Source organism: Passer domesticus, chromosome 4 (genome assembly GCF_036417665.1).
Source record: "Passer domesticus isolate bPasDom1 chromosome 4, bPasDom1.hap1, whole genome shotgun sequence".
Classification (NCBI taxonomy): Eukaryota; Metazoa; Chordata; class Aves; order Passeriformes; family Passeridae; genus Passer; species Passer domesticus.
The window spans coordinates 62,512,410-62,537,287 of NC_087477.1; the positions used below are offsets into that span (position 1 = coordinate 62,512,410).

The 24,878-nt window shown below is 36.1% G+C and overlaps 1 protein-coding gene across 4 annotated transcripts in view; it reads left to right on the top strand.

Annotated features, from left to right (window-relative positions):
• The window catches only part of ARAP2 (ArfGAP with RhoGAP domain, ankyrin repeat and PH domain 2), a 196,162-nt gene extending 174,008 nt beyond the window's left edge, over positions 1-22,154 (top strand). For 2 of the 4 annotated variants that reach the window (XM_064418435.1, XM_064418434.1), the window contains 6 exons: positions 4,224-4,363; positions 8,913-8,995; positions 10,384-10,419; positions 10,903-10,966; positions 15,487-15,618; positions 18,899-22,154. In XM_064418435.1, coding sequence (XP_064274505.1) covers positions 4,224-4,363; positions 8,913-8,995; positions 10,384-10,419; positions 10,903-10,966; positions 15,487-15,618; positions 18,899-19,249 — 806 coding nt within the window. In that variant the 3' untranslated portion in view covers positions 19,250-22,154. Of the gene's footprint in view, positions 1-4,223; positions 4,364-8,912; positions 8,996-10,383; positions 10,420-10,902; positions 10,967-15,486; positions 15,619-16,245; positions 16,352-18,898 lie in introns of all 4 variants that reach the window. The other 2 variants (XR_010361387.1, XM_064418436.1) reach the window with 2 other exon arrangements.
• The last annotated feature ends 2,724 nt before the right edge of the window (positions 22,155-24,878 follow it).

A 24,878-nucleotide genomic window follows, 5' to 3' on the forward strand; every position in this document is an offset into this window, starting at 1 on the left:
GGTTTAATCATCTTATTTTAGCTAATGACTCATTCAAATATATTTATATTTTCCTCTCTTTCTCATACATGGAAATGTTAATCTTTCCATTCTATAGATCTCATCTTGATTTGAAGAAGTAAAATTTATGCTATTGTACTTCTGAAAGTAATGGCCTTCTTCCACCATGCTTTATTCCTCTAAAAGCATATTTCACAAATTTGAACTAACCTGAATAAGTGTGCTGTTCATGACTTTTATGGTTGGCTTTCACTGTCAATAAATGTGTGATAGCAGATCAGGAATGGAGAGAAATGGCCTACTTCATTAAAAGCTTGATATATGAACTCACATCACCTCACTAGGTATGTGTTGAGATCAGAAGAGGGAATGGGTCGTAAGGATTGTGTGAATCGCTGCTCTAAGAAACACATAAAGATTAGGCTAGTGTCAATTTACAAAATGTAGTAAAGGAGATCTGCCACTATTTGTACTCCTTCATGTCTCCTAGTTTTTGCATCCATTTGTTCTCCCAGCTTATTACAGTAATTGCTTGCATCAGTTCCATTCACTTTGATCTTATTTTAGACACACTGTCTTTTGACTGTTTACATTTATTGATTTTTTTTAATGTTTGTTTAAAAATAATTAAAACCTTACCAAATAAACGATGTTGTTTTTCTCAGTGGTTTGAAAAGGAAAATTTCTGCCATATTGCAGATTTACAGTATTGATGTCTGCAAACTCCACATGGCAGAGTAATCTTGTGAATCCATCAGTACATAGTGTCAGAATGAGAAAATATACAGAACAAAGTTATTGGGGAAGGGATGTTCCCAGTGTTCAGAGTACAAGGCACTTAGGTTTATGGTGGGGCTCTCCATCTCAAAGTGCACAAGAAATAACTGCTAGCTTGAACGAATAAGGGGAGACCTCAATCTTTTTTGTTTCTTACACTGTATATGTGGATAACTCCTTGTCACTGAATAATAGGACTGAGGCCACATGTCCAACCAATATGATTTGAAGAATGTTTTTTAAGAGTGGATTCAGCCCATACAAATGGCCAACTGGGTGGATGGATGTCCTCCTACTTTGCAGGAAAATTAATAGGACTGTGATCATTTAATGTTTGTAATTTAATTCCATGAATATTTCTTGCTTCCCTGATTTATGTAATAATCTTAAAAATTAATTGTTATATTCCAGACTTTTTTTTTCTGTTAATATTAATTGAGAGATTTTTATTCTCAGCATTTTCTGCTTTTTCTTCCTGAGTCTATAATGTTGTTTGAAATAATATTGGTTCAATAGTGAACATAAGGAACAGCTCTTTCAGCATCATTTAATTTGGACAACTTAACGCAGTCTTCTCTGTCAGTGCAACTTTTTTCATGTTCCTTATACATAGTACATTCTTAATTTTGATACTTATTCTCATCTTGTCCATTTTAAACTATTTTCTCATGTTCTGCAGCTGAGATGAGCTCAGTTCAGAGCAGGGTGCTAGTAACACCAAGGTTGTGGGTTTGATCCCTGTATAGGGCAATCACCCAGGAGTTGGATTCTATGATCCTGGTGAGTCCCTCCCAACTCAGACTATTCTGGGAGTCTATGATCCAGACCTTACACTGAGGTCTAGATGTCTGTTTTCTCTTGTTTGGAAACCAACTGTCCTTTTCAAGGAAAAAATAGTTAGTTTATTTGTACTGATATGTTTCAGCAAATTTGTGGTAAATTTTCTACTTTATGACAGTTTTTAGTTGCTAGTTCCTGACAATTCCATGGCTTTTCATGCTTGTTGTAGAAGCACTCTTTCAAGGGCTACTCAGTAGGGCAAGATGTGCACTGTATTTTGGTATAAGAGATACTCAGGACAGCTTACTTGTATTTCAAGACCCATTTTCTTCTCTTTATCTAAAAAATTCTTATATAAAAGTTTTATTTGTTAGAAAACCAGGTATTATTTATATGTTAAATTTACTATAAATTCTGTGTATATAGGTCCTTGAATTTTTTCCAGTACAGTGTTGTATAATTTGAGTGGTAAGTATTGCTTTCTGAGAACAGGGGCTATTATTCAGATATATTCTTTGAAATGCAAGCTTCTAAACCATAGGTATATCGATCCTCCATGGATTAAGTGTACCTACTTCCTAGCTGCAAAGTTCTGGCAAGTTCAGCATGTTTTGTAAAGTTTGTGTCTGAAAAATACATTCTGATTAGAACACATCCCTATTGTCTTAGGTTTATTTAATGAAATGCAGGCTTCTGAAGTACATGGAATATCATCAGTTTAGAGAATTATTTTTTTTCCTCCTTCAGGCTATTCTAATATCTTTGTAAGTATCAAGCATTTGACAGATTTGCTGCCATAGGAGTGCTGTGAAGTTTAGAATGAGTTTTTGTCAAGTTGTGAGCTGTGTGCAGAAATGTAAAATCTTCCAGCTTGGTACAGATGTGGAAGTATCCTGCTACTCTCATTAAGTACTCTGCCACTGTCATTTAGTACAGTTAAAAAAATAGAAAAAAGTGGTTATGATTTCATGGATAAGGATTCATATTCTATTCTGAACGTGAAATAAATATTCTTATTGGCAAAGAGGGAATCAGTTTTTTTTAACTGTGCACTTATATTTGCACTTATAACTGAGAACTTCTAAGTGATTTCTGATTTAATTGTTGAAATGTTGAAATGTATTGATTCTGGATTTAGATTCCTTTCTTTTATATATATTTTGTCATGTACTGCTTCTTAATAATAGAGTTTTGATATAGATGCTCAAAGTCTAAGTAGAATTTTAATGAAAAAGCCAATTGAGTACTTGGGTAAGAATGAGGTTTTCAATACACATTACACCCCTTTTACATCACAGTTTTATTTCTTATCCTGAAAGTAATATAGTACAAAAGCTGGTGGTATCATTCTGTGACTCCTAAATAAGTTGGTTCAGTATTTCCTAAAAGAATTAATGACTTACAGGAGGTACCTATAATTAGCTAAAAATAATAGGTGGTGAAAGCCAATTTATGGCATAAGTAGTAGGCTTGTAGTGTTTGGGAGTAATTATTAGCCATGTTAATCTGGCTCCCTCTTCAAGGTGACATGAATTGAGTGGAATGGAGAAGGCTACATGTGCCTACCTGCTCTCTTCTCATGCCTGCAGTCTGCTTCCAGCACTGTTTACCTCAGGGAGAAAAGAATGTCTCAGAATGCTGCTGAATTCTGTGTTCTGTCATTAAGACAGTAGGAATTACTGTCTTTTCCTGTGTTTTTCCTCACTTTAACTATTAAAGTGCCTTTTTAGTTTGAATTTCACTGTGTGTGCATGACTCCTAGCAGCATGGCAATGACTGTAATTATTGTCCGGACGTTTTTGCAGAGTAAGGGTACTTACTGGGAAAAGCTGACTATGGAGTGGAAAAATACATGGATATTGAGCAGAATGGGAAACCTGAAAACACCTAGAAGTGGTGCAGTAGTTCATATGTACTAGTAATACTTTTTTGTATTATTTTATTTAGGATTTTAAATTGCTGAGAATGCACTGAAAAATCTGGTCTTTAACACTGAAAACCTTTGATAGTTCTGGTAGTTTTCTTTTTAAATAAAAACTTTCTCAGTACAAAGTGAAGTGCTTTATAAAGCTGACTGCAAAGTTACTGTTTGGGTTTGTATGGGAGGTGGTATTTTGTTTGAGTTTTTTATTAATATTACCGAATATATGTGAGTTTCTGTTTATTTTAACACAAACAAAAAATCCAGACAGACTCATGACAAAATCTGATCTTGATTGAAAAGTTTTGCCTCTCAAGCACAGAGATTAGAAGTTATACTCAGAGATCCATGTCATACTCTTGGTTTTAACTACACGTTATATGCTGAAAACATTCTTTGAATTAAAATTTGTTGATAGATTCTTTGCATGTTATCATACAAGTGAAATGGAGAAGACTTTTTTCCCACGAGTAATTAAAAAAATAATGGCACGTTTATTTAAGAATGACTTCCTTATGAATATAGAATATATTAATATGCAGTATGTATTGAAATGTAATATATAGTGTATATATGTGTGTGTATTTATAGAATATAACTAATATAATTATTTATATATATAGCATAATACCAAATCAATTTTACTAATGTAATTTTAGTGTTTTGATATGCAGTATTACTTAAAAACGAGGAGCTTCCACTGTTGTAAAATCTTCTAACAAAATGCTTTTCTTTATCTTGGTAGAGAAAAATGAGAAAGGTAGCGTGAAAGCAGGCAATCTGAAGTACAAGGAAGAACCATCAAAACTACTGTCAGGAAACAAATTTCAAGACCGTTATTTTGTGTTACAGGAAGGAAACTTGCTTCTGTATAAGGATATGAAGGTACAGCCGACAAACTCTTCAACAAACTTTGTATTAAGCTTTCTTTTTTTTTGAAAAAGAAAAGATCAACAAATAGATAAACATTTCTCATATGAAATGGCAACTTCTAGAATCTGGGGTTGACTATGATTTTTGTCCTGCTGTTTCACAGGTGTGTTAATAGGAGGAGTTTGTGTAGGTTTGTCATTTATCTGTTGTAGTTAGGCATTACTCTAAGCTTTAAAAATTAAAAATAGAACAATGTCTGGGTACTTTGTGCTGATATTAAATTATTTGAAATCCTGCTGTAGAAAGTTGCAGCAGAAGTAATAGGGAACTTAAAGGAGTGCGTGCCATTTTTTTTTCTTGGTATTTCACACAAAGCCCTTAAAAATTCAAACAACAGGGTTCTTATACGTACTTCTCTCATGTTAGAAGAGATTATAGGAAACAATAACTCTCAATACACTAGGAAAATATTTCCCTGCTTCCCAACAACATTTTTCAGATGTATTTTCTGTCCTCTGAAAACTAGTATGGATAATTAGGTTACGTACACCTCAGAATTCCATAGAAGTGAATTTAGTCATGTTTAATAGCAGGAAGGTTCAGTTTTAAATATTTCATGGGAGTTTTCTTAAAACAGTGGGTTTGAGTGTATGCAGCTTATATTTAAGTATAAAGCGAAATAATATTAATAAAGAACTATGTTTTAGTTCCAATTATTCCTGGTCAAAAAAAAAAATCAGGATTTCAAGTGCTTTTATATTTGCTGACTGCTGTTTTTCTCTCATCCAAAAAATATAGATGTATATTGCTGACCTTCCTAAAGTACTTTTTTAAGACATATCCCTTGCTCACATAAGCTAATGCACTGTGTCTTCTTGTGGAGCTGTGGATACAGTCTCAATTAGGATGACCCCAGAATGTCACAAATAGTGTCTTACAATCTAGTGCTAAAACTCAAATTGGCACATATGTGCGAATAAATTAATATGCCCATAAAACCTTAATTAGTGTCTTGGAGAGAATTTATGATAGGATTGTTTTACCACTTTATAATCTCCTCTTTTAAGCCGTTCTAATTTATAAACAACTGAATTCCCCAACACAGGAGGTGCTTTGAACACTTACTTTTAAATTACTTTATTTTTTTAAAATGCAAATGGCAATACCATTCTGATCAAATAGTATATGAGTTTGTTTTACGTTTTTTGAGAGATACTAATCTACCATGAATAATCTTGGTTTAATTTTAGTCATATTTCGGAATGACTAGTACAAAAGCCTGACATTGCAGATGGAAAATTGTAGTTAATAAGGCCACATGTACTAATTAATTTATAAATTCTCATTAATAGCAAATTAAATTTGTATATGCAGGTGGAGATACATTCTGTTCAGTATTTTCTTGTACAAGAGCAATTATCAAAAACATTAAAAGTTTCCGTGAATACTGTATGCTAAATTACTATATTGTGCTAATTGACTGAAATAATTTACCCCTTTAATGTTCTGTTGCTAAGAGATAAGCTCACAGACAAAGAAATGGCTCCCTTAAGATGCATTATTTTGAGAAGTATGCAGTTGTTTAACTTAATAGTATGTTCTTCAGGGGTATTTTTTCATCCCGACAGTACCCTTCTTTTGAACGGGAAGTTACACAAGAATACCAACCATAAAACTGTTGTGTGTTTTGTTGTTTTCTTAAGTTCTCTTAAGTGTTTCTTTTTTCCACACTGGAGTGCTAGAAATTGAAAGCTGCAGAATGGGAAATTGAGAATCCAGAGACAGTAAACACTAGGGAGCAGCTTTGTGTACTGGGATTATAAGATTTGTTGTTTGGTGCAGTTTTTTCTACACTGAAAGCTAAAACACTTGACCTAAAAGTACTAAAGGAATGCTTTTGTATTGTGTTAAATACTAGTTTTTCTCTGTAATAGTGTCCATCTATTGTTTCCTTTCAGCACTTCATCTTCCAGTAACCTTCAGTTCTCATACCTGTGGGTCTATGTCTTCTGTAGATTGACTAAAGGTAGTTTGTTTGAGAAGGAGCAAGCAAGGAACTCGGGAGATCCTTGTCCAGCTTCCTGTGCAGAGCAGGGATAGCAGCTGAGGTCAGGACATGTTGTGCACAGCTTTCATCTGTTAAAGTCTTTGAAAACCCTGAGGACAGCACAACCTTTCTGGGCAGCCTGTTGCAACACCTGTCCTCATAGAGGAAAGTTTGTCTGTCCTTAGATGTAGTCTTCTCACAATATAAAAATCCTCGCTTAGTTTGCTTTGAAATTTCACTGTGGGTGCTGGGGGGTCGCTGGTAGGTCAGCCTCTCCTCCAGGGGAAGGGCTTCAGTCCCCAGATGGTTTGGTGGGCCCCTGCTGAACACTCTCCAGATTACTGAGTCTCATTTTTGTCTCAATGATCCAAAAGATGTGATCACATAAGTAATAAGGAAAGGAAGAGAATCACTCTCCTCCACCTACTACCTGTGCTTCTGCTAGCTCAGGAAAGTGAGACCACCTTTGCTCTTAGGACACTCTGCTGGTTATGCCCAGCTTGTCACCTACCAGCATGCTCCAGTCCCTATCATCAGAACTGCCTCGCACCCTCTGTCATTCAAAGAGTTTTTTCCTTCACCCATGCAAGAGTTTGTATATAACATTGTTGAATTAAATGAGATTCCTGTTGTTGCATTTCTTTGTCCTGTGTAGGTTCCTCTGAAAGTCCCAATACTGGTGTTCTCCAGAAACCAGGTCGATTCCTTCTGTCTCATTGGGCTGCCCTTCCTGAAGATATAAGGAGGAACAAAGCCCTGCCCTCCCCCTCCCCTGTCCCATAAAAGTTAGGATATGTTATCCGGAGACTTCTGTGTGTTGTTTGAAGACATAATTTGCTTTTTTTTTGGTCCTGATTCATGGCCTCAGTGGCCTAATGGATGAAGCACTATCTAAACCAGGGGTTGTGGTTTGAGTCAGTCAGCACAGCTTCATCAAGGGCAAGTCCTGCCTGACCAACTTAGTGCCCTTCTATGATGAATTGACTATGTCAGTGGACAAGGCAAGAGTTGCAAGTGCCATTTATCTGAAATTCTTTAAAGCCTTTGACATAGTCCCTCACAATATTCTTTTCTTTAAATTGGAGAGGGATGGAATTGATTGAGTGGATTGTTAGACAGATAAGAAAGTGGTTGGATAGTCACATCCAGAGAGTAGTGATCAATGGCTCAGAGTCCTGATGGACATCAGTGGCATGTGGTGTCCTTCAGAGGTCCTTACTGGGATTAGTGCTACCTAATATATTCATTAGTGACACAGAAACAGGGATTGATTGCATCTTCAGCAAATTTGCAGATGACATCAAGCTGGTGGTATGGCTGATACACCTGGGGGACAGGATGCCATCCAGAATGGCCTGGACAAGCATGAAAAGTAAGCACATGGGAATCTCAGCAGCTTTAACATGATCAAGGTGCAAGGTGTTGCACCTTGTTTCTGAAAACTCATTATATCAGCCCAGTCTGGGGGATGAACAGATCCAGAGCAGCTCTGCCAAGGAGGACTTGGTGATGCTGCTGGGTGAGAGGACACCCAGCCATGGACATGACCCAGCCATGGGCACTCACAGCCCAAAAAGCAAAACATGTCCTGGGCTGCATCCAGAGCACCGTGGGCAGTAGGGCCATGGAGGGGATTCTGCCACTCTGCTCTGCTCTGGCGAGACCCCCCTGCAGAGCTGCAGCAGCTCTGGGGTCCCAGGACAGGAAGGACAGGGACCTGTTAGAGCGAGTCCAAGGGAGGCTACCAGATCGATTAGAGGGGTGGGGCACCTTGTCTGTGAAGGAAGACTGAGAGAACTGGGTTTGGACAGCCTGGAAAAGAGACCTACTTATGGCCTTTTAGTACCTGAAAGGAGCTTAGAAGAAAGACAGAAATTGATGTTTTAGAAGAGTGTAATGCAGCAGAACAACAGGAAATGCTTTCAAACTGAGAGTAGGTTTAGATTGCGTATTAGGAAAAATTCTTTACTGTGAGGGTGGTGAGACCCTGGAACAGGTTACCCAGAAAATCTTGGGGTGCCCTATCACTGGAAGTGTTCAAGGTCAGGCTACAGAGAGTTCTGAGCAATCTGGTCTAGTAAAAGATTTTCCTGTTCATAGGAGGGGGGTTGGAACTAGGTAGTCTTTAAAGTCTCTTCCAACCCAGACCATTCTGTGATCTGAAGAAAATTCTCACCATTCCATAGAAGAGGCTATTTAACAGAGGGCAATCCTATTTCCCAACTTCCTGTCTCTTGAAGAGTTTGTGTTCATATATAGCACCACATCTTCATTACTCTGATTGTGTTACAGTTTTGTGATTTCATGTGAACCTTAGGTTCTTCTTCAGTCTGTTTCCGATAATAGTGACTGATACACTTTGTCAATGGCAAAGAAAGAGAGAAAATATTTTAATGATTTTCTAGAAAAGAGGGGTGCACTCCATGAAAGAAACTGAACTGTGAAATCAGTCATGTGGCATTTTCTCTTTGGCATATTCCTGATACAATAATTAGAATCCTACTTTATTTGCAGGCTAGCAAACCTGAAAAAGTGTTACCTGTCAGTTCTCTGAAGCTTTATCTTGGAGTGAAAAAGAAAATGAAGCCACCAACAAAGTAAGAATAGAAAGAAAATAAACACTGTGTAAAAAGTATTGTAGTATCATCAATAAAGGCTAGCATAGAACATTGTGGAACAAGAAAAAATAAAGAAGTCTATAGCAGTATGCTGAATTAAATTATCCCCTGTAATATTACCTGTTCTGTTCTTATATTTGTTTTCATGTTCCATGTTAACTAATCTGTGCTAGTAAATTACTTTATTGATTGGCTCTTCGTAATCTAAAGTGCATTTGTTATCTCTTGTGGATATGGTTGCTCCTGGCTCACTTAGTTTTTTGGTATATGTCATTGGTGGACACACTTTCCTTCCACCAAGTAAAAAGAGAGAAGAGAAAACCAGCTAGTCATGGCCCTTACTGGGAGTTCCTGTTGTTCAGCAGAGGATTTTACTTTTTCAGGATCTTTGTTATTTTGATGTTTTTGCCAGCTGAAGACTACAGTGCACTTTACAAACATCAGTGACTATTTCTCAGGAAAAGAGCAGTGAAAAATGACACCTGTTTTTCTCAGATGTTTCCAGTTCTTGTTCGGTCAAAGCTTTGAGATACTGAGACAATGCACATAGGATCTTGTCCCAGAGGGAGTCCAGGTTGGCTGTAGCCTTTAAACAGATCTGCCTGAACTTTTCCTTTGCAGTTGGCAAATCAAAACACTCCAAAAAGGTCTGTGAATTTCAAAGCTTAACCATGTTAAAGAAAATGTTGGGTTGTTTTTTTTTTTTTGTTTTTTTTTTTTTTTTTTTTTTTTTTTTTTAATTCAAGTGCAGAATGAGTAGGAGATTAGTCCAAAATAGAAGTAAAAATATTATGTAAATGTGTCTTTGCAGGTTATTTTTGCCTTCAGGTTTATTTTAAGTCTACTTTCAAAAGAAGAGTTTTGACCAAGTCTATTCTGGATCTCCATAAGTGTCTGTTTCACCTCAGAGGCTTCATTGTGCACCCACTCCCTTTTCATTTCCCTAGTAATTATTAAATCCCTATAAACTCATGTGATTCCTTTTGTTTATAGTATGAGCATAGCTCTTTTCTTTCTGTGACTTCCACACTGTAGTGGACTCTTTACCAGACAGTTTTATTTCCAGCTCCTTTTTGAAAGCACAGCCACAGCAAAAATGTAGCAACTAGTCAGCTGTCATCTGCAGTGCTTTGCTATAACCCTTTGTCTAGAACAGAAAGTTCATTAACTGTGAATCAGTTGTAAGAAAATTAGCAAAATTCATCCTCAAACCCACAACTTTATTCTGGATTTGCAGTACACATTTAGAGTTTGCAACTTTTTTTAAATTCAAATTATAAAGACTATATAAAGGTAATTAATCTCTGCAGTTTGAGGAATATGTCCCTGTTTATGGAACTAATTTTTGAAAATCTTCCTTCTTTCAGCTGGGGACTTGCAGTATTTTCTGAAAAACACCAGTGGTAGGTAAACATGAAGCACATGCTTGGTTTAACTTCACTGTCTAATATTTGTTGAAATATTCAATTGCAAAATAAGAATGTTTGAAAACTAATGGGCATTATTTTGCTTTCATGTTGAATTTTAGTTTTGTTTTTTTACATTAAGAAACTTTCTTAATTGATATGTTGAGTTCATCTTTTGGGTTTAGGTGTCTGGCTTCCTTCTGTGACCAGAGAGCAAACAATAGTCATAAAGTTAGAATGATAGATTTTAATCCTGTGGACATTCTTAAAATGAAGCACAGGCACTGTTTTCAAAGTAGGTGAAGTGATAATTTGAAGTATTTATATATGCCTATTTTTTCTGGGATGTTAATAATAAATATAGATAACATGAATGAATTTAAGCACTATTTGATGTAGTTTAGAAGCCTATTATTTAATATGTTTAACTGTAACAGGCCTCTCCATTGTTTTTAATATTAATTATATATTGTGTTCTAGGTATATGTGTTGTGATGGACAAGATGTGCAGATGGAGTGGGTGATCAGCATTTTTATGGCACAGGTACTAATCTGATCAGAAAATGTAACTTATTCTGCTGTTATAAAAATTCAATTAAATATGTATGTGTTATATATAAGGTTCAGTGTCAAAGTTGCTGGAATACTTCATGTAATAAAAATGCCAAAAGATGTGTCTTAGTCCATGAAGACTATGAATGCTCTGAGAATGTGTAAAAACATTAGATTCTGACATCATCTCCCCGTCCCACCCCACTGTGTTGTAGAGAAGCTTGGTAAAAAAGGACCATTATTTCCTTTCCAGAAGGCTCTTATGGGTTAAAATTTTGGCCATTGACCTAAAAAATGTGTCTGTGTGCCACAATACCCAAGTGCTATTTCTTTGCTCACTAGTTTGGATGCTGCTAAAGTAGACATGAAAGAAGCATGTTTAAAAGCATAGTGGTGTGAAATAGCCCAGTTGAAGAGCTGTGCCAATATGACTTTATTTCTCTGGTATCCAGGCTTGTTTCATTAACACTGACAATTCATTGTGTTGGGTAGGCTTTATCCTAAATTAAGTACTCTTCTGCTTGCTGTGAGATTGTAAGGAGGATATACGTTTGAGTGACATACAACACATCCTTGGAAATGGAGTTTAATGTTTGCATTGGAGAAGTGGAAGTAAGCAAGGTGGGAAGAATTTATCCTGACAGGAGACTGGAATGCAGTTTAAGGTTTTAACAGGATTTTGTGTCTGTGTCAGATTTTTCTTTTTCTCATGATGTTCAAGGAGCTTTGAAGGATATCACTGTGAATAAACATTGCTAGATTTATGATTACCTGGGAGCTTTGTGTTGCATAAAGTAGGCTGAGCACAAGGCTGTTGAAATACAGACTTTACAACTTTCTAAAACAGAATCTGACTTTCATAGACAGTAGTGCTAGAAATACAGTACATGCCTTGAAAGTAAGACTTCCAAATTCTTGTCTTATTCATCTCCCTTAACTGAAATGACAGTTGTTGTTTCTATGGAAACAGCTGGCATACATCTCATGGGCATAACATGAGCAGTGTCACAGCAAATAGGCTCAGAGGTTATTGATATAGGAAACTTAGAAGTAACTCATGCAAGGTTGGTAACTGTTGAAGTCCTTTTGACATAAAATCACAATGAAGGACAGTCTTACGATTCTGCTCAGGCAGATGTACAATGTTCCTTTGACAATATAGATAAAAACTAGGAGATAACACTCAATGTCCAGGATAATTTTTCCTAACAGAAAACAAAAAATCATGTCATGTACATTAAAAAAATTGCTATGAATTGATGATGTTATTTTTAAAACTATTCCAAAAAGAATAAAGTGAATTTTGAATGAACAGTGCGTTGAATTAGCAGTACTATGTTGAAAGGGTTTTTTGGCGTTCTGGACATCAGTAAAGTTGTCAGTCTATAGATTAGATGAGAAATTATGTGCTGATGATGCAGATTTAGTGTATTGTTCTAATTGCAATCTACTATTTTGTTACAGAGAAAAATCTCCTTAAGAATGCAATGCCTCATATTGATAAAGTTTGCTGTAAGATCTTTAAAAAGCAGCAGATGATTATTACCACATTATCCCATTTCTAAGCCAGAAAACTGTAAATGTCAACTGAGATTATTTCTAGTTAGAATTTTCAAGTTGAGACCATCTTTAGGGAAGTCAGCTTGGTTTTTTACTGTGTATGTTGTCACTGTATTTGAACACATGTTAGAGAGACCGTAGGCAGCACATCTTCTTTGTGACTGGAATCACTTAGATTGGAAATTGAAAAATACTGTAAAATTGGTTTGGAAGTGTTAAGATATTGACATTTAATGATCTTGTACAATTAAGAGTGGCATAAACTAATAGTACTGCGTTCCTCAGAGCTTGAACAGACTCACGTTTTATTAGTAATTAATATCAGTAAGATAGTAGTACTATTACTGTTTTTTTTTCCCTGGTGTCTGATATTGTTTATTCCTGTACTATAAATAGTGCAGAGTAAATAAATGGCAAAGTGTAGGTACCAGTATAATCTTGGTACAGGAGTACTTTGATACAGACAATCAAGTTAACCCAGAGGTTAATAATCTTCCATTTCAAGCTGGTACATACTAAGTGTGTGAAGTAGGACCAATGTTCCTTTTAGTTCTATGCAAAACCATCCTGAAAAGCATGATGCTTGAATTCTATAATAGTTCTGTACAAAATCTCTTAAAAGCATGCATAGCATACAGTTGGAAGTAATTAATTGGTATGAAGATGGATACAATGGTTTTCTTCCAGTTTCCTTGCCTTTGATCAGCTGGAGGCACATTATACTACCATGAGGTGCAGTTGAACAGAGGGGTCAAAACTATGAATAAATACATTTTTTATGTGGCCTAATACATTGCTAGTATTTCTGATACACTTTCTCAGTTCTATCTTAAGAAATGTTACAGGCACAAAAGGGAAATCAGGCTGCTTAGCTGACAGGGATGGTTTCCTTAGACTTGCTGCGAATTAAGGCAGACAGTTTTCTTCAGAAGCTGATTAAAATTTCTCCATTACTTTCTGGATTGTGTTTGTTTGTTGTATCTTGATCTGCAATAAACTCATTTTGGTTGGCAAGAGCTGCTCTTTCAGATAATAATGTCTCACTTCATTGGAAGAAAATGTTCTTAATGGAGAGCACTCTTTACTGGAGAGAACTCTTATCACAGACTTTTGCATCACTCTGGTCACACCATGTGTGAGAATTTTTTACTCCATCAATGTATGAGTCTATAAAATACTTTTTCTAAATTTAGAACCAAGGCTTTCAATTTCTAGTCAGCCATCATGAGTCAATAATCACTGATTCTGATGTGTTTTAACGGCAATGCTCTTTTTACTTGCAGACCATGTGCAAGTATGATCATAGCTCCACAACTGTTTTTTTACATAGTCTTCAAGAGACTTGCTTCATGGATTTGCAGTCCTGGCTTGCCAGTTTCCTTCGAAGTTTTGCTGAGATAGCTGTAGGCCTTGGACATTCTCTTTGATTCACAGAATCTCGTGTTGTTGATTTTTCAGTAAAATAGTCTTGAAATACCTTGTCCTCAAATCTGTCTTTCTGGTTTTTATTAGCATTACTTGAGGACTGTGAGCTCATGTGCTCAAATTTTAAATGTTCAATAAATAATTTATGGTTTTTTACTTCCCTTCTCTTCCCAGTCTTGTTTTTCACTCAGAGTAAAGCTTCACATTTTTCCCCAAAACTGACCTATTTCAGTTGAGCTAAAGCAAAGACTACTGATGAAACCTGACCAGATCTGCATACTTGTAGATTGTGTTTTAGATAACACATGTTGTTAAGGAATTATTTTCTCTAAATTATTAATACAAATTTTCACAGAATCGCAGAATCATTTAGTTTGGAAAGGACATTTGAGATCATTGAGTCAAAGCTATGACCTAACACCACCTTGTCAACCAGATCATGGCACTGAGTGACACACGTAGTCTTTTCTTAAACACCTCCAGGCATGCTCACTGGAGTAATGACATTCCAGTGTCTAATCACCCATTTCAGGAAGAAACTCTTCCTAATATCCAATGTAAACTCCCCTGGTGCAGTTTAAGACTATTTCCTCTCAGCCTGTCGCTGGCTGCCTGGGAGAAGCAGCCCATCCCCGCCTGGCTCGAGCCTCCTTTCAGGCAATTGTAGAGACCGGTCAGTTCCCCCTGAGCCTCCTTTTCTCCAGGCTGAACACCCCCAGCTCCCTCAGCACAAGCCTTGTGCTCCAGACCCTTCCTCAGTTCCATTGCCCTTCTCTGGATGCGCTCCAGCCCCTCAATGTCTCTTGCAGTCAGGGGCCCAGAACTGGACACAGGGTTTGAGGTGTGGCCTCACCAGTGCCAGGTACAAGGGAGCAATCACTGCCCTGGTCCTGCTGGCCACACTATTTCTGACACAGGCCAGGATGCCACTGGCCTTCTTGGCCACCTGGGCACATGCTGGCTCATGTTCAGCAGCTGTGGACCAGCAGTCCCAGGTTCTTTTCCACTGGGCCACATTCCAGCCACTCTGCCCCAGCCTGTAGCACTGCATAGGGTTGTTGTGGCCCAAGTGTTGTACCCTGCACTTGGGTCTTGAACTTCAACAAGAAACACATTTTGAAATGCTTGTACATTGAGGTAATTTTATCTTTCTTCAGAAACTTTTGTTGGGACTCGTGAAAGCTTGCTTCTGTGGAATTTTGAAATTGTGAAAGAAGTCAATATGTATGACATGTTTGGTGATATTTTCTATTTTTTTCAGGATAATGAGAATAATATTAAGGAAGGAAGATGCTTGATACGTGATAATTATGTAGAGACATTTTGGTTCTTTTCACTCAACATTGTGCAGCACTTGTGAATTATTAACAAAATTTTAAGCATCATAGTATTTTTCCCTTTCTCCCACAATAGAAGGGCATGATATTGTACAGTATATAGCTTTTTCCAAGGGATTTTTGCATACCAAAGAATCTTATGTATTTATGAAATTGTACATGGAAAATAAGGAATAATTTCTTTCTTCAGCATGCAGATATATGGCCACCTGCTGGGACAGTAAGAAAACAATCCATAACTAAAAGTCCGAAGATCAGAGGCTTACCACTAATTCCCATTCATCAGGAGAAGAACACTTGTAAAATTAGAGAGAATACAGAGGTAAGTGGGGTTTAAACTTGATGTGTAACTTTTACCACAACCCTGTAATAAGTAGTCTAGTAATAATGAACACCCTCGAGCTAGATAAATAATAAAATACAGATGCTCTCATTATCAATGTCTCTTCCAATATTTTGTCATTAAAGGAACATTTAGGACAATTTAATGTAAAAAAGCTATTGTAGTCTCAAGTTGCATAACCTCTCTGGCTGTTCAGTAAATTGCAATGGACTTTTATTTGTGCTTGTTTTTTATTTTTGAGTATAGATTGTTCATTAGGAGTAAATAAGACTTTTAGCTGGAAATACTATGCACATAATTACAGTATGGGTTTTATTTTTAATAAGATCCTTGTACACTGTCCTGCATTCATATCTTACAATATTTTTTCTTCTGTCTAAAATAACTGCGTGGTTTTAGTTGTGTACTCTGTGAGTGTAATGGAAAAGCTCAGATGGAACTAAGGTTGATACATTTAAGTTGTACTATGATTAGTCTCAAAGAAGAATGAGAGAGTTTAGTTACAACTCTTTGAATAGACTGAGCTTTGTTACTACATGATGTGCACTAGTGATATATCTGAACCATATCATATTAGCTTGAGATTACTGTCTGGTATCCCCGTAGAGATACTGATGCCTGTGGGGAGAACTTGCCTTAATTCCAGCTGAGATGAAGCAGTGGAGGACTGTTCTACTTGGAAATAGTGGTGGTAACTAGCCTGACTGCAGCAGTGAGTAACTGTTGAAACAACAGCTTGGTCCTTTGACTGCAGCAGTATCATTTCGTGCACATTTTAAAATACTTTGAAGGCAGAGGTTAATATGAGATGTGTTATCACCACTAACAGAGATGGTGGTTCAGGTACAGAATGATAAAGTTGGCTTTTTCCATAGTAAACCAAAACCAAAAGGCAGGCATAGTGGTTTATGTAAAATACAACTCTGTCTTGTGTTACACTTTGTTCCAGAAAGAATTTCTACTATGCCTAACTACAAGAGTACAAAACCATGTTGCAATAAGTATTTTGTAATTTGTTTACAAATTTTTGTATTTTGTTTAATTTGTTCTTTTTAACCTTCTCTCAAAAAGTATTTTTGAAATATTTAGCAAGTGCTTTCTGATGCTTGTATTTTCAAACTTCTTTGAAAGTAATCAGGTCTTGTCAATCAAAAAAACTTCGTAACCCTTAGGTGTGTCTCTTACCTATTCTTTATGCAAGTACACTTGAAACCTCTAAGTGCATTCTTTGAGATGGCTACAAATTCAAACATTCTAGGATAAAAGTTTTATTGAATTTTGAGCTGCGTTCTTAAAAATCCTTAATGCCTTACAGTACTGTATGTATTTTTTTTTTTGGGCATAATTAGCTTTATTAGGGATGACTTTAATGTTTTGTAAACTGCAACTTTGAGGAGGTCTGCATTTAAACTTAAAATCAGAAATCTACCATCTTCATTATTTATGCCATTACTAAATCTAGATAATTTTAATGAAAAAGGTATTTGCATCTTTAGGAAGGTTAACGCAATACATAATGAAAAATAGAAACTAATGGGTTTTTTTACATGGAAAGCTAAAACTGGAATGAATGGTAAAACAGTGGTAGAAAGTATATATATGATACGATTTGTTAAGAAGAAATATCCCAGTTTATTAATACCCCAGAAAAACCCCAGTATATTAAGAATATACCCCAGTGGAGTCAGTTAAAAAAAATGTACCATTGGGAGACCATGCCTTCAGTCTTTCCATGAATTTGAGTACTCTTCCAACATGCAAGAATATCTCAGTTTTAACGCATTAGAAAGTAATAACAGGAACAAACATTTTCTGAAATATGCTGGTTATGGAAAATGGAGGTCTATTTACAGATCAATGTGTAAACTTGTAGTAGAAATGTCATCAATTTATACAGGTAGGAAAAGAGACTGAAAGTATTCCAAACAGTGAAAAAAGTGATATCTTTGTGAGAGAAAGATGACTTGGGGGGGAGGGAGAAAAACCCAAACCACCATAAGTTTAAAGATACCCAGAAACTGAGTTTAATATTTTTTGCTAAAATGTCTATATTGAATGTCTGATTTTTTCTTATTGTTGAAAGCAGTTTTATTGAGTGTTAGCAAGATAAATGTGTAATACCAAAAGTTTGAAAGGCTCAATAACTAAGAATCCTAATAACAAATAGAACCAAAACATTTTGGTTATTTCTATACCACTTGTTGCACATGTGGATAGTGCATTTGGAATATGCATGTTTCTCATATAGAATTATGTAATTGAAATAGAAATATATTGATGTGTATCTGCAGTAAGTATTTGATTTTATTTCAAAATGCAAGAAGGCTGAGGAATGAGAAAAAAAATTTTCTTTCAAGAATGATCAAATAGCATACTGACTTACAATAGGTCATACAAGAAAGGCCCAAATTATTCTATAATTTTTTGTATCTAAATTAGCTCCTCCCTACTGTTTGAGTAGTTTTTAATGTTTGTTTTAACATATAGGAGGTATTAAGATTCCAAGGAACAAGTTGCTCATATGCTGTGGATGAATAACTCTGTAAAAAATGCAGTCAAACTGAACAAGTTCCACACAGCAAATACAAAAAGACCCAAAGTGTCCCTCAGCTTTCTCCACCTTCTGGTTGTCAAGAAAGATGGCACACAGGAAAAAAGTATCTAAATGCAAATTTAGATGCAATATCTGGTTTACCTTTAATTTTCTGCAGCTTAAGAACTTGAAAACAGCCCACTAATATACAGATTGAAAAAGAAGCCAATCTTTATAACATATCAGTTAGTATTTAAAAGCTGCTGAAAATATTTATGTGATTGTTAAAATTATCTCTCGTATATTCATGTTGCTCAGTCATTATATTATAAAAACTGTAATATACACAGTTGTGTTAATTCCACCAAACAATTTTAGGTCTTTTAGTGTTATGGAACTGCTGTAAAATGCTAAAATTTAGTCTACAGTGTTAGAATGAAAAATCAAATTGTGGTTATATAAAAATAAACCTTCATGTCTTCATTGGCACGGTGCATGATTTATGTAAATTTCAGAAGTATCGCTAATTGAGAATTTGCTCACTAAAAAGGATTATTAAGTAATAATATGACAATTGGGGTAATTTAAAACTGACTTTGCTGTCTCAGCTCTTGAGTAAAATTTTTTTTTCTTTAAAACTTATGTGAAACTAATGAGCAAAAATTGCAATCTAAGCATTTTTTTAATATGGTGCGAATGAACTTATTTCTCTGCTTGTTTGGTAAGAATATAGAACTACAAGCTGGAAAATCAAGATATGGTGAACATCATGATAATGAACTTCTGGAAGGAAGAAAAAACTTGAAAGAAAAGGCATCCATTGTGGCACAATGTTTGGAAAGGAAGGAGGAGAAAGGGCGAAATCATGCAAAAACACATCGAAACTTGATTTCTGAGGATGATGCAGGCTCAGGGATGACTGAATTGCACCAAATACCCCATAAGACACTGAAGAAAAATAAAAACAAAACAAACAAAACTACTTTGGAACTAGATAGTAAATTGCCATCAGATGTGATTCAGGAATTAAATACAGTGCTGCAGAAGAACAGAGCACTTCATGAAACCTCCAGCTGATTTCCTGAGCCTGAAGTGTAATCCTTACATGTATATTCTTGTGTTATTATGTATATTTGTATACGTTATCTATATATCTGAGTGTATTTTCTGTTCAAAAGTAGTCTGTTTTGATGTGTCTAGTTTGTACAGTGCAGAGGAAATAAGGAAATACAATTTGTTTATATGCAGCTATTGATTTTGTATATGTGTATACTCCATGTTATAATTTACGACTGAATTGGGAGAACTGATTATGTAAAACTCCTGAAGTTTGGAAGTTTTTCTGTGCAGTGCAAGGTCCTCAGGGTTTTGACTATTTTGTTGTAGTTTGTTTCAGATTTTGATTGTAAGGACTGTCAAAACTTTTGCTGTTTATACTCTGTACCACCTTGTAAATACTAGAGAAATATTTTTAAAAGACAATATATACTCTGAAATTCATGCTATTGGACTGCAATATTTTAAATTGTCTAACACTATAAAAATTGGTAACATCTGATTTGAAATTGATTTTTTGTTGTTTTTGTTGGTTTGGTTTTTTAGTTTGTGGTTTTGTTTTTAAGGAGAAGTTAGTATTTTCTTCCATAGAATTTTCTCTGACAAGGCATCATGTGAAGGAGTCAAAAGGGAGAGAAATGTAGTAGATGGGACAATGTAATTAATTAATGTAATAATGTATCTTGAAACTGTGTCTCTAGGGTGTACATCTGATTTTTACACCTAAGTAATGAGACTATGGAGGGGGGCAAAAAAAAGTCTTCAAAGCAATGTCTGATGGGTGTGTGAATTGGAAGAATAGCACTATCTCAGTGGGCTGAAGTACTCTTCTAAACAGGCCTTGCTCAGCTCAGGGTGACAAAGGCAGGCTTTTCTATTGCTCTTTGGATAGAGCTTGCTTGGTGCTTACAAAGTTGCTGACCTTCCATAAATATTTAATGTTTAAATTAGAAATTAATTCCTTTAAGAAAAAATGGTGCCCACGCAAACAAATCAGAGCGGTACCAACATACCAAGTGTTAAGAAGTGCCAAATCCTAAACGGGAGAAGAGATTTACCCCTCTTTTTTACCATGAGGAAAAAGGTAATAGTGTTCTGTTTGCAGGAACTAGCAAATGCTTGTCCTACAACTTTACCACTGCTCTTCTGTACGTATGGGCTGGTGCCGGGGTTGAGAGAACAGCCTTGCTTGCTGCTTTCTCAGTATGTAGGTGGCAGTTCCAGAAGATAGTGAGTAGTGCAGTACAGCTACTTTGATTTTTTAAGGCCCGGAGTTCCTTAAACTTAATATTCAGCAATGCTTTTCAAAACAAAACCTATTCAAGGAATGAAATTATTTGCAGTTGTTTTGTAGATTTTATCTTCACTTAGCCCTTGGGACTGCTGATTTGATGTGTTCCATAGCACCTGGATGGGCAGAAGGCACTGCTGTGCTGAGGCTGTTTTCAGGTGTTGTAGATGCTGTCTGGTTAAGCAGCAGGACCGACAGACCTGAGCTCTCATGAGCTCACAAGGCACTTTGCTTCAAGGGAGGCATTAATGAGAGCAGCTGCTCGTTTTTGCTGCTGTCCCTTTTGTGGTCTGACTAGTCAGGCTGCCACAGATATTCACCAGCCTTTTAAGAATTTACTGATGCCTTTAGTGTTTGATTGGAATTGGCCAGATCTCTTAGAGTAGGAGAGAGGAAGCACAGAAGCAGTATGCTCACTTACTCCCTCTTCTATTTTTGGTAGTCACAGGTGCCCTAACATTTCTCACACCATTTGCTTCTATTCTTGAGTACATTGAGCAGCTTAATTGGAAAAATAATTTGTTTGATTGAAGAAATTATACAAGTGACTCAAATAATGTATCTGGCTACTCTGCTAGAAAGCACAGAGAAAATGAGATCAAACTCAAATATTTTATAGTAGTATTTATTACTCTGGAATATACTGACAAAGCAAGTCTAGTCTTTCAGACTTTGCACCTACCTTATTTGACCAGTTGTTATCTGAAACAAGTTTGTAGATTTTAATTTTCCCAGTGCACTATTAACTGTTTTGCTGCCTTCACTTTGTAATTGAGCCTCTTCTAATTATTGAGGCTCTGTCTCAAGGAAGCATATCAGCCTGAACTCAAATTTTACTGATTAAAGCTGGTGCTTAATGTTAATAAACACATTCTTAAATGCTGATTTGAGCTGGGCACTAATGCCAGCAGGAGAAATTGCTTTATTTTCTGTCAGGCTGGACTTGAATGTACTATTTACATTTGTACTTTTATTTGCAGATATTTCTCAGTATTGAGTTATGGTTTTTATATTGTTTATCTTTTTATTGGGACCTTAAGAATGACATTCACTTCACTGCTGAAATGATGATTCATGCATCATTTAAGCCACTACACTAATGGAATAAATGGAGCAGTGGAAGGGTTTGTGCATTGGAGTGAATATATCCGTGAAGAAAATGGTTTATGTATTTTTATTGGTTCTAAGGACTACATAAACATTTGTTCTATTTCAAAACCAAGTCACAGGTAAAATATCTGTATAACTTCTGCTAACAGGCCATAAAAATCAAGAAGATGTTTAATAAAATGTGTTTAAATTTGTTGTTGTATGTATTCATACACAAACACATTTATGTGCACATTCACAGAGGCGCACTGAATGATGACAGTGTTAACACAAGAAAGTTTATTTGGGGAAGTAGAAATTAAATTTGCAATTAATTATTTTAAATAGGTATCAAAGTTTTGAACAAAACATCTGACACGTTATTGTTGCACTACACTTTCAGACTGATCTAATCCCTGCAGAATAAATGGGGTTTGTTGCAATATCTTAATGGCTGCTGATCTTTTATTGTTCCTGTGCCATGTTGAAGACTGGTAAAGTGTAATTTTTAGAGAATTGTAATTGAATAAATGCTATTTCTCAGAACTAGGTGATGGATTTTTTTAAAAAAAGGCAGTAAGAATGTTAAAAAGAAAAATAATCTGCCCATATGAAAGCTGTTGAATAACCTGGTGAGAGCTTACTTTCTCATCTGCAAAATGAAATTAAATGGGAGACTGGTATTTTATGTATGGGCCTATAACAGTTTGAAGATTAAGATTAATATTTTAATAAATCTTAGTAAATCTCAAGTTCATCATTGCTTTGTTAAACTTCTACAATCATGATAGGTTGGTGTGAAGTTGACATGTAACCATTGTTTTTGTTGTTAACATAATGCCTGGTTTCTGTTTGTGTGTGGGTTTTTTTTCACACTTACTAGAATGGGTGAGGGAAGCAAGTGAAAACCCAAGAAGAAATACGAGCTAGATTCTTCATTTTCTTTTTCTTTTCTTGAGCTGGATATTGTCTGCTATTTTAGAATTTTTCTTCAAAACAGGTCTTTTTCTGAGGTACTATTTTGGGATGCCAGTTCAAAAGAGCGGTTTGACTAATAGGTTTTGTGCCTCAGCAGAGACTGCCTTTGTGTGAGGTTGATTTCACCGGCTGGCATCTACAGAGTGTGTTCATGTAGACCTTGCCTTTACTTTGTTACTGGGGTTGAGATGCAATTTTTGCATTAAAAGGTTTTGCAAATGTTATCCGAGAATCTGTCCAATGGGGAAAGGATATCTCCAAAGATTTCTTCAGTTAATGGGGAAGACTTGGCCATATCACTGATTTTTGTTTCTTCCTTGGGAAGAGCTCTGGGCTGTTCTGCCTAAGGCAAGTTGTTAGGATGCCTTCAGCTCTGTCTGCCAGAGGCACCCCTGGGGTGCCTTTTGCTGTCATGTATTGGGATAGTTTTAGACTGCTCTGGAGATACAGGGTTTATCTGAGAGTAAAAGTTACAGGAATTTTATCTCACTGCTATGATTTTTCTCTCCCCTGATACAGCACTGGCACAGTTTGTGTTCCTATGAGTGCTGCCAGGTTTCCACCCTCTCCACAGCTCAAATTCCAGATTAAGAAGTCTAAGAAACAATTTACATGCTCTGCTGGGGACGGGGTTGGTGTCTGCAGGGGTAAGGAAGTAAGGGGTGCATGGCTATGGCGCTTTGTTATAGGCCTACCCTGTTCTGTCACCTCTCTGATTTTTATATCCTGTTTTCTAGTGCAGTCTATTTCAGTGGGAGAGTCAGCTATCAGACTTTGCTGGAATTTGAACTAGAACAGCTTCAGTTCTGCTTGAGTCCAAATGGAAACTGAAAAAAAGGAAAAAAAAAGAAAAAAAGTACTGACTTGAGTGCCTGTTTGGAGCATAGAATGCTCTAAAAAATTATTTTGATTGGGAAAGGTGAACTGTATAGAAACAGACTACCTTGATAGACGGATTGAGTGTATTCCAAGTTGAATTGTTTGCAAGAATATGTTGCAAAACTGAGCAAGATGTGGCAAGATTGCCTGGGAAGAATCAGGATTCTCCAATACAGTATTCCTGCTTCTGAACCACTGGAGAGATTCTCAGTGCTGTCAAAAAATGAGGTATTTGTCAAACTCACTGTTTCTTGAGATTATATTGTTCTATGTAAAAAAAGTCACAAAATTTTATCATTGTTTCACATTCAGTTTGGAGATTACACTGCTTTACTTGTGGCTCCACTGAAAATGGGATCCATCTGCAGCTCAGTTAAGGGGAAAAAACACCCTGCTATTTTTGCTCTTACCACTGCTGTAGCTTAATGGTTTAGATATTTAGTTGTGTTTAGTTATTGTCTTTGCTGAAGTTTCTTCGAGATTATTCCTGTTATGCTTTGCCACTCATTTTCATTAGAAATTCATTATGATCTGTTGTACTGATGAGGAAGAAGGATGTGGCTGTTAATGCCGAATAGATTACTGTATCTTCCTGCTTACCTGTACTTTCACTGCAGTTCAGAATTTTGCTTAATCTACCTGACCTTACTTGAGCTCAGGCTCTTTTTGCTCTAGGCCCCTGTTCTGCATATTAGACTCTGGAATATCCTAATCTTTAAGATATCTTATATACACACTCCCAGTCTGGTCTAATGTATGGTTCAAACTCTAGTCATTTCTAGTTAGACCCCATCACACCTCTGAATATTTTTTTTGCCTTTGCAGATAGTATGTGCATTATGGTCAAGACCATTATGTCAAAGTTCCCTTTACCTTTCTTTTAAGTCCTATTAGAGCTGTTCTCAATGCCACCACAGAGAAAGGGATTTCACTGAAGTAACTGAGAGAGAGAGAGATCTAGATGTTATCCAATAGGTATTCCAAAGTTCTGTAACCCGTTCCTCTGAAGATCATCTACATACTTATATTTGTATTCCTTAGCCAATCAGTAGGCAAACTAAAGCAAATGTATTCTCTTTGCCTTTTTAAATTATTTTGGTTCAGTTCCTTAATGATCCTATAATAATTGCTTGTGCCTGATAATAACACAGTTTCTTGCAAATTGTACCTTTGGCTACATAAAGTGTTTTCTTTCTGAATTTAATTAACATTGGTATGTCCAGTACTGCAGACAGTTTCAGAACGAATAGGTTGAGGTTTGCTCTATGTATGAGTTTCATTACATTGTTTTCTCCCCATCCACATTTAAAATATATTTCATTTCGAAGCAGATAATTTCTTTGTATTTGACTATATTGGCTTTATATATCTATTTAAATTGCAGCATGATTGGAATATCATTTCTTCAAATAG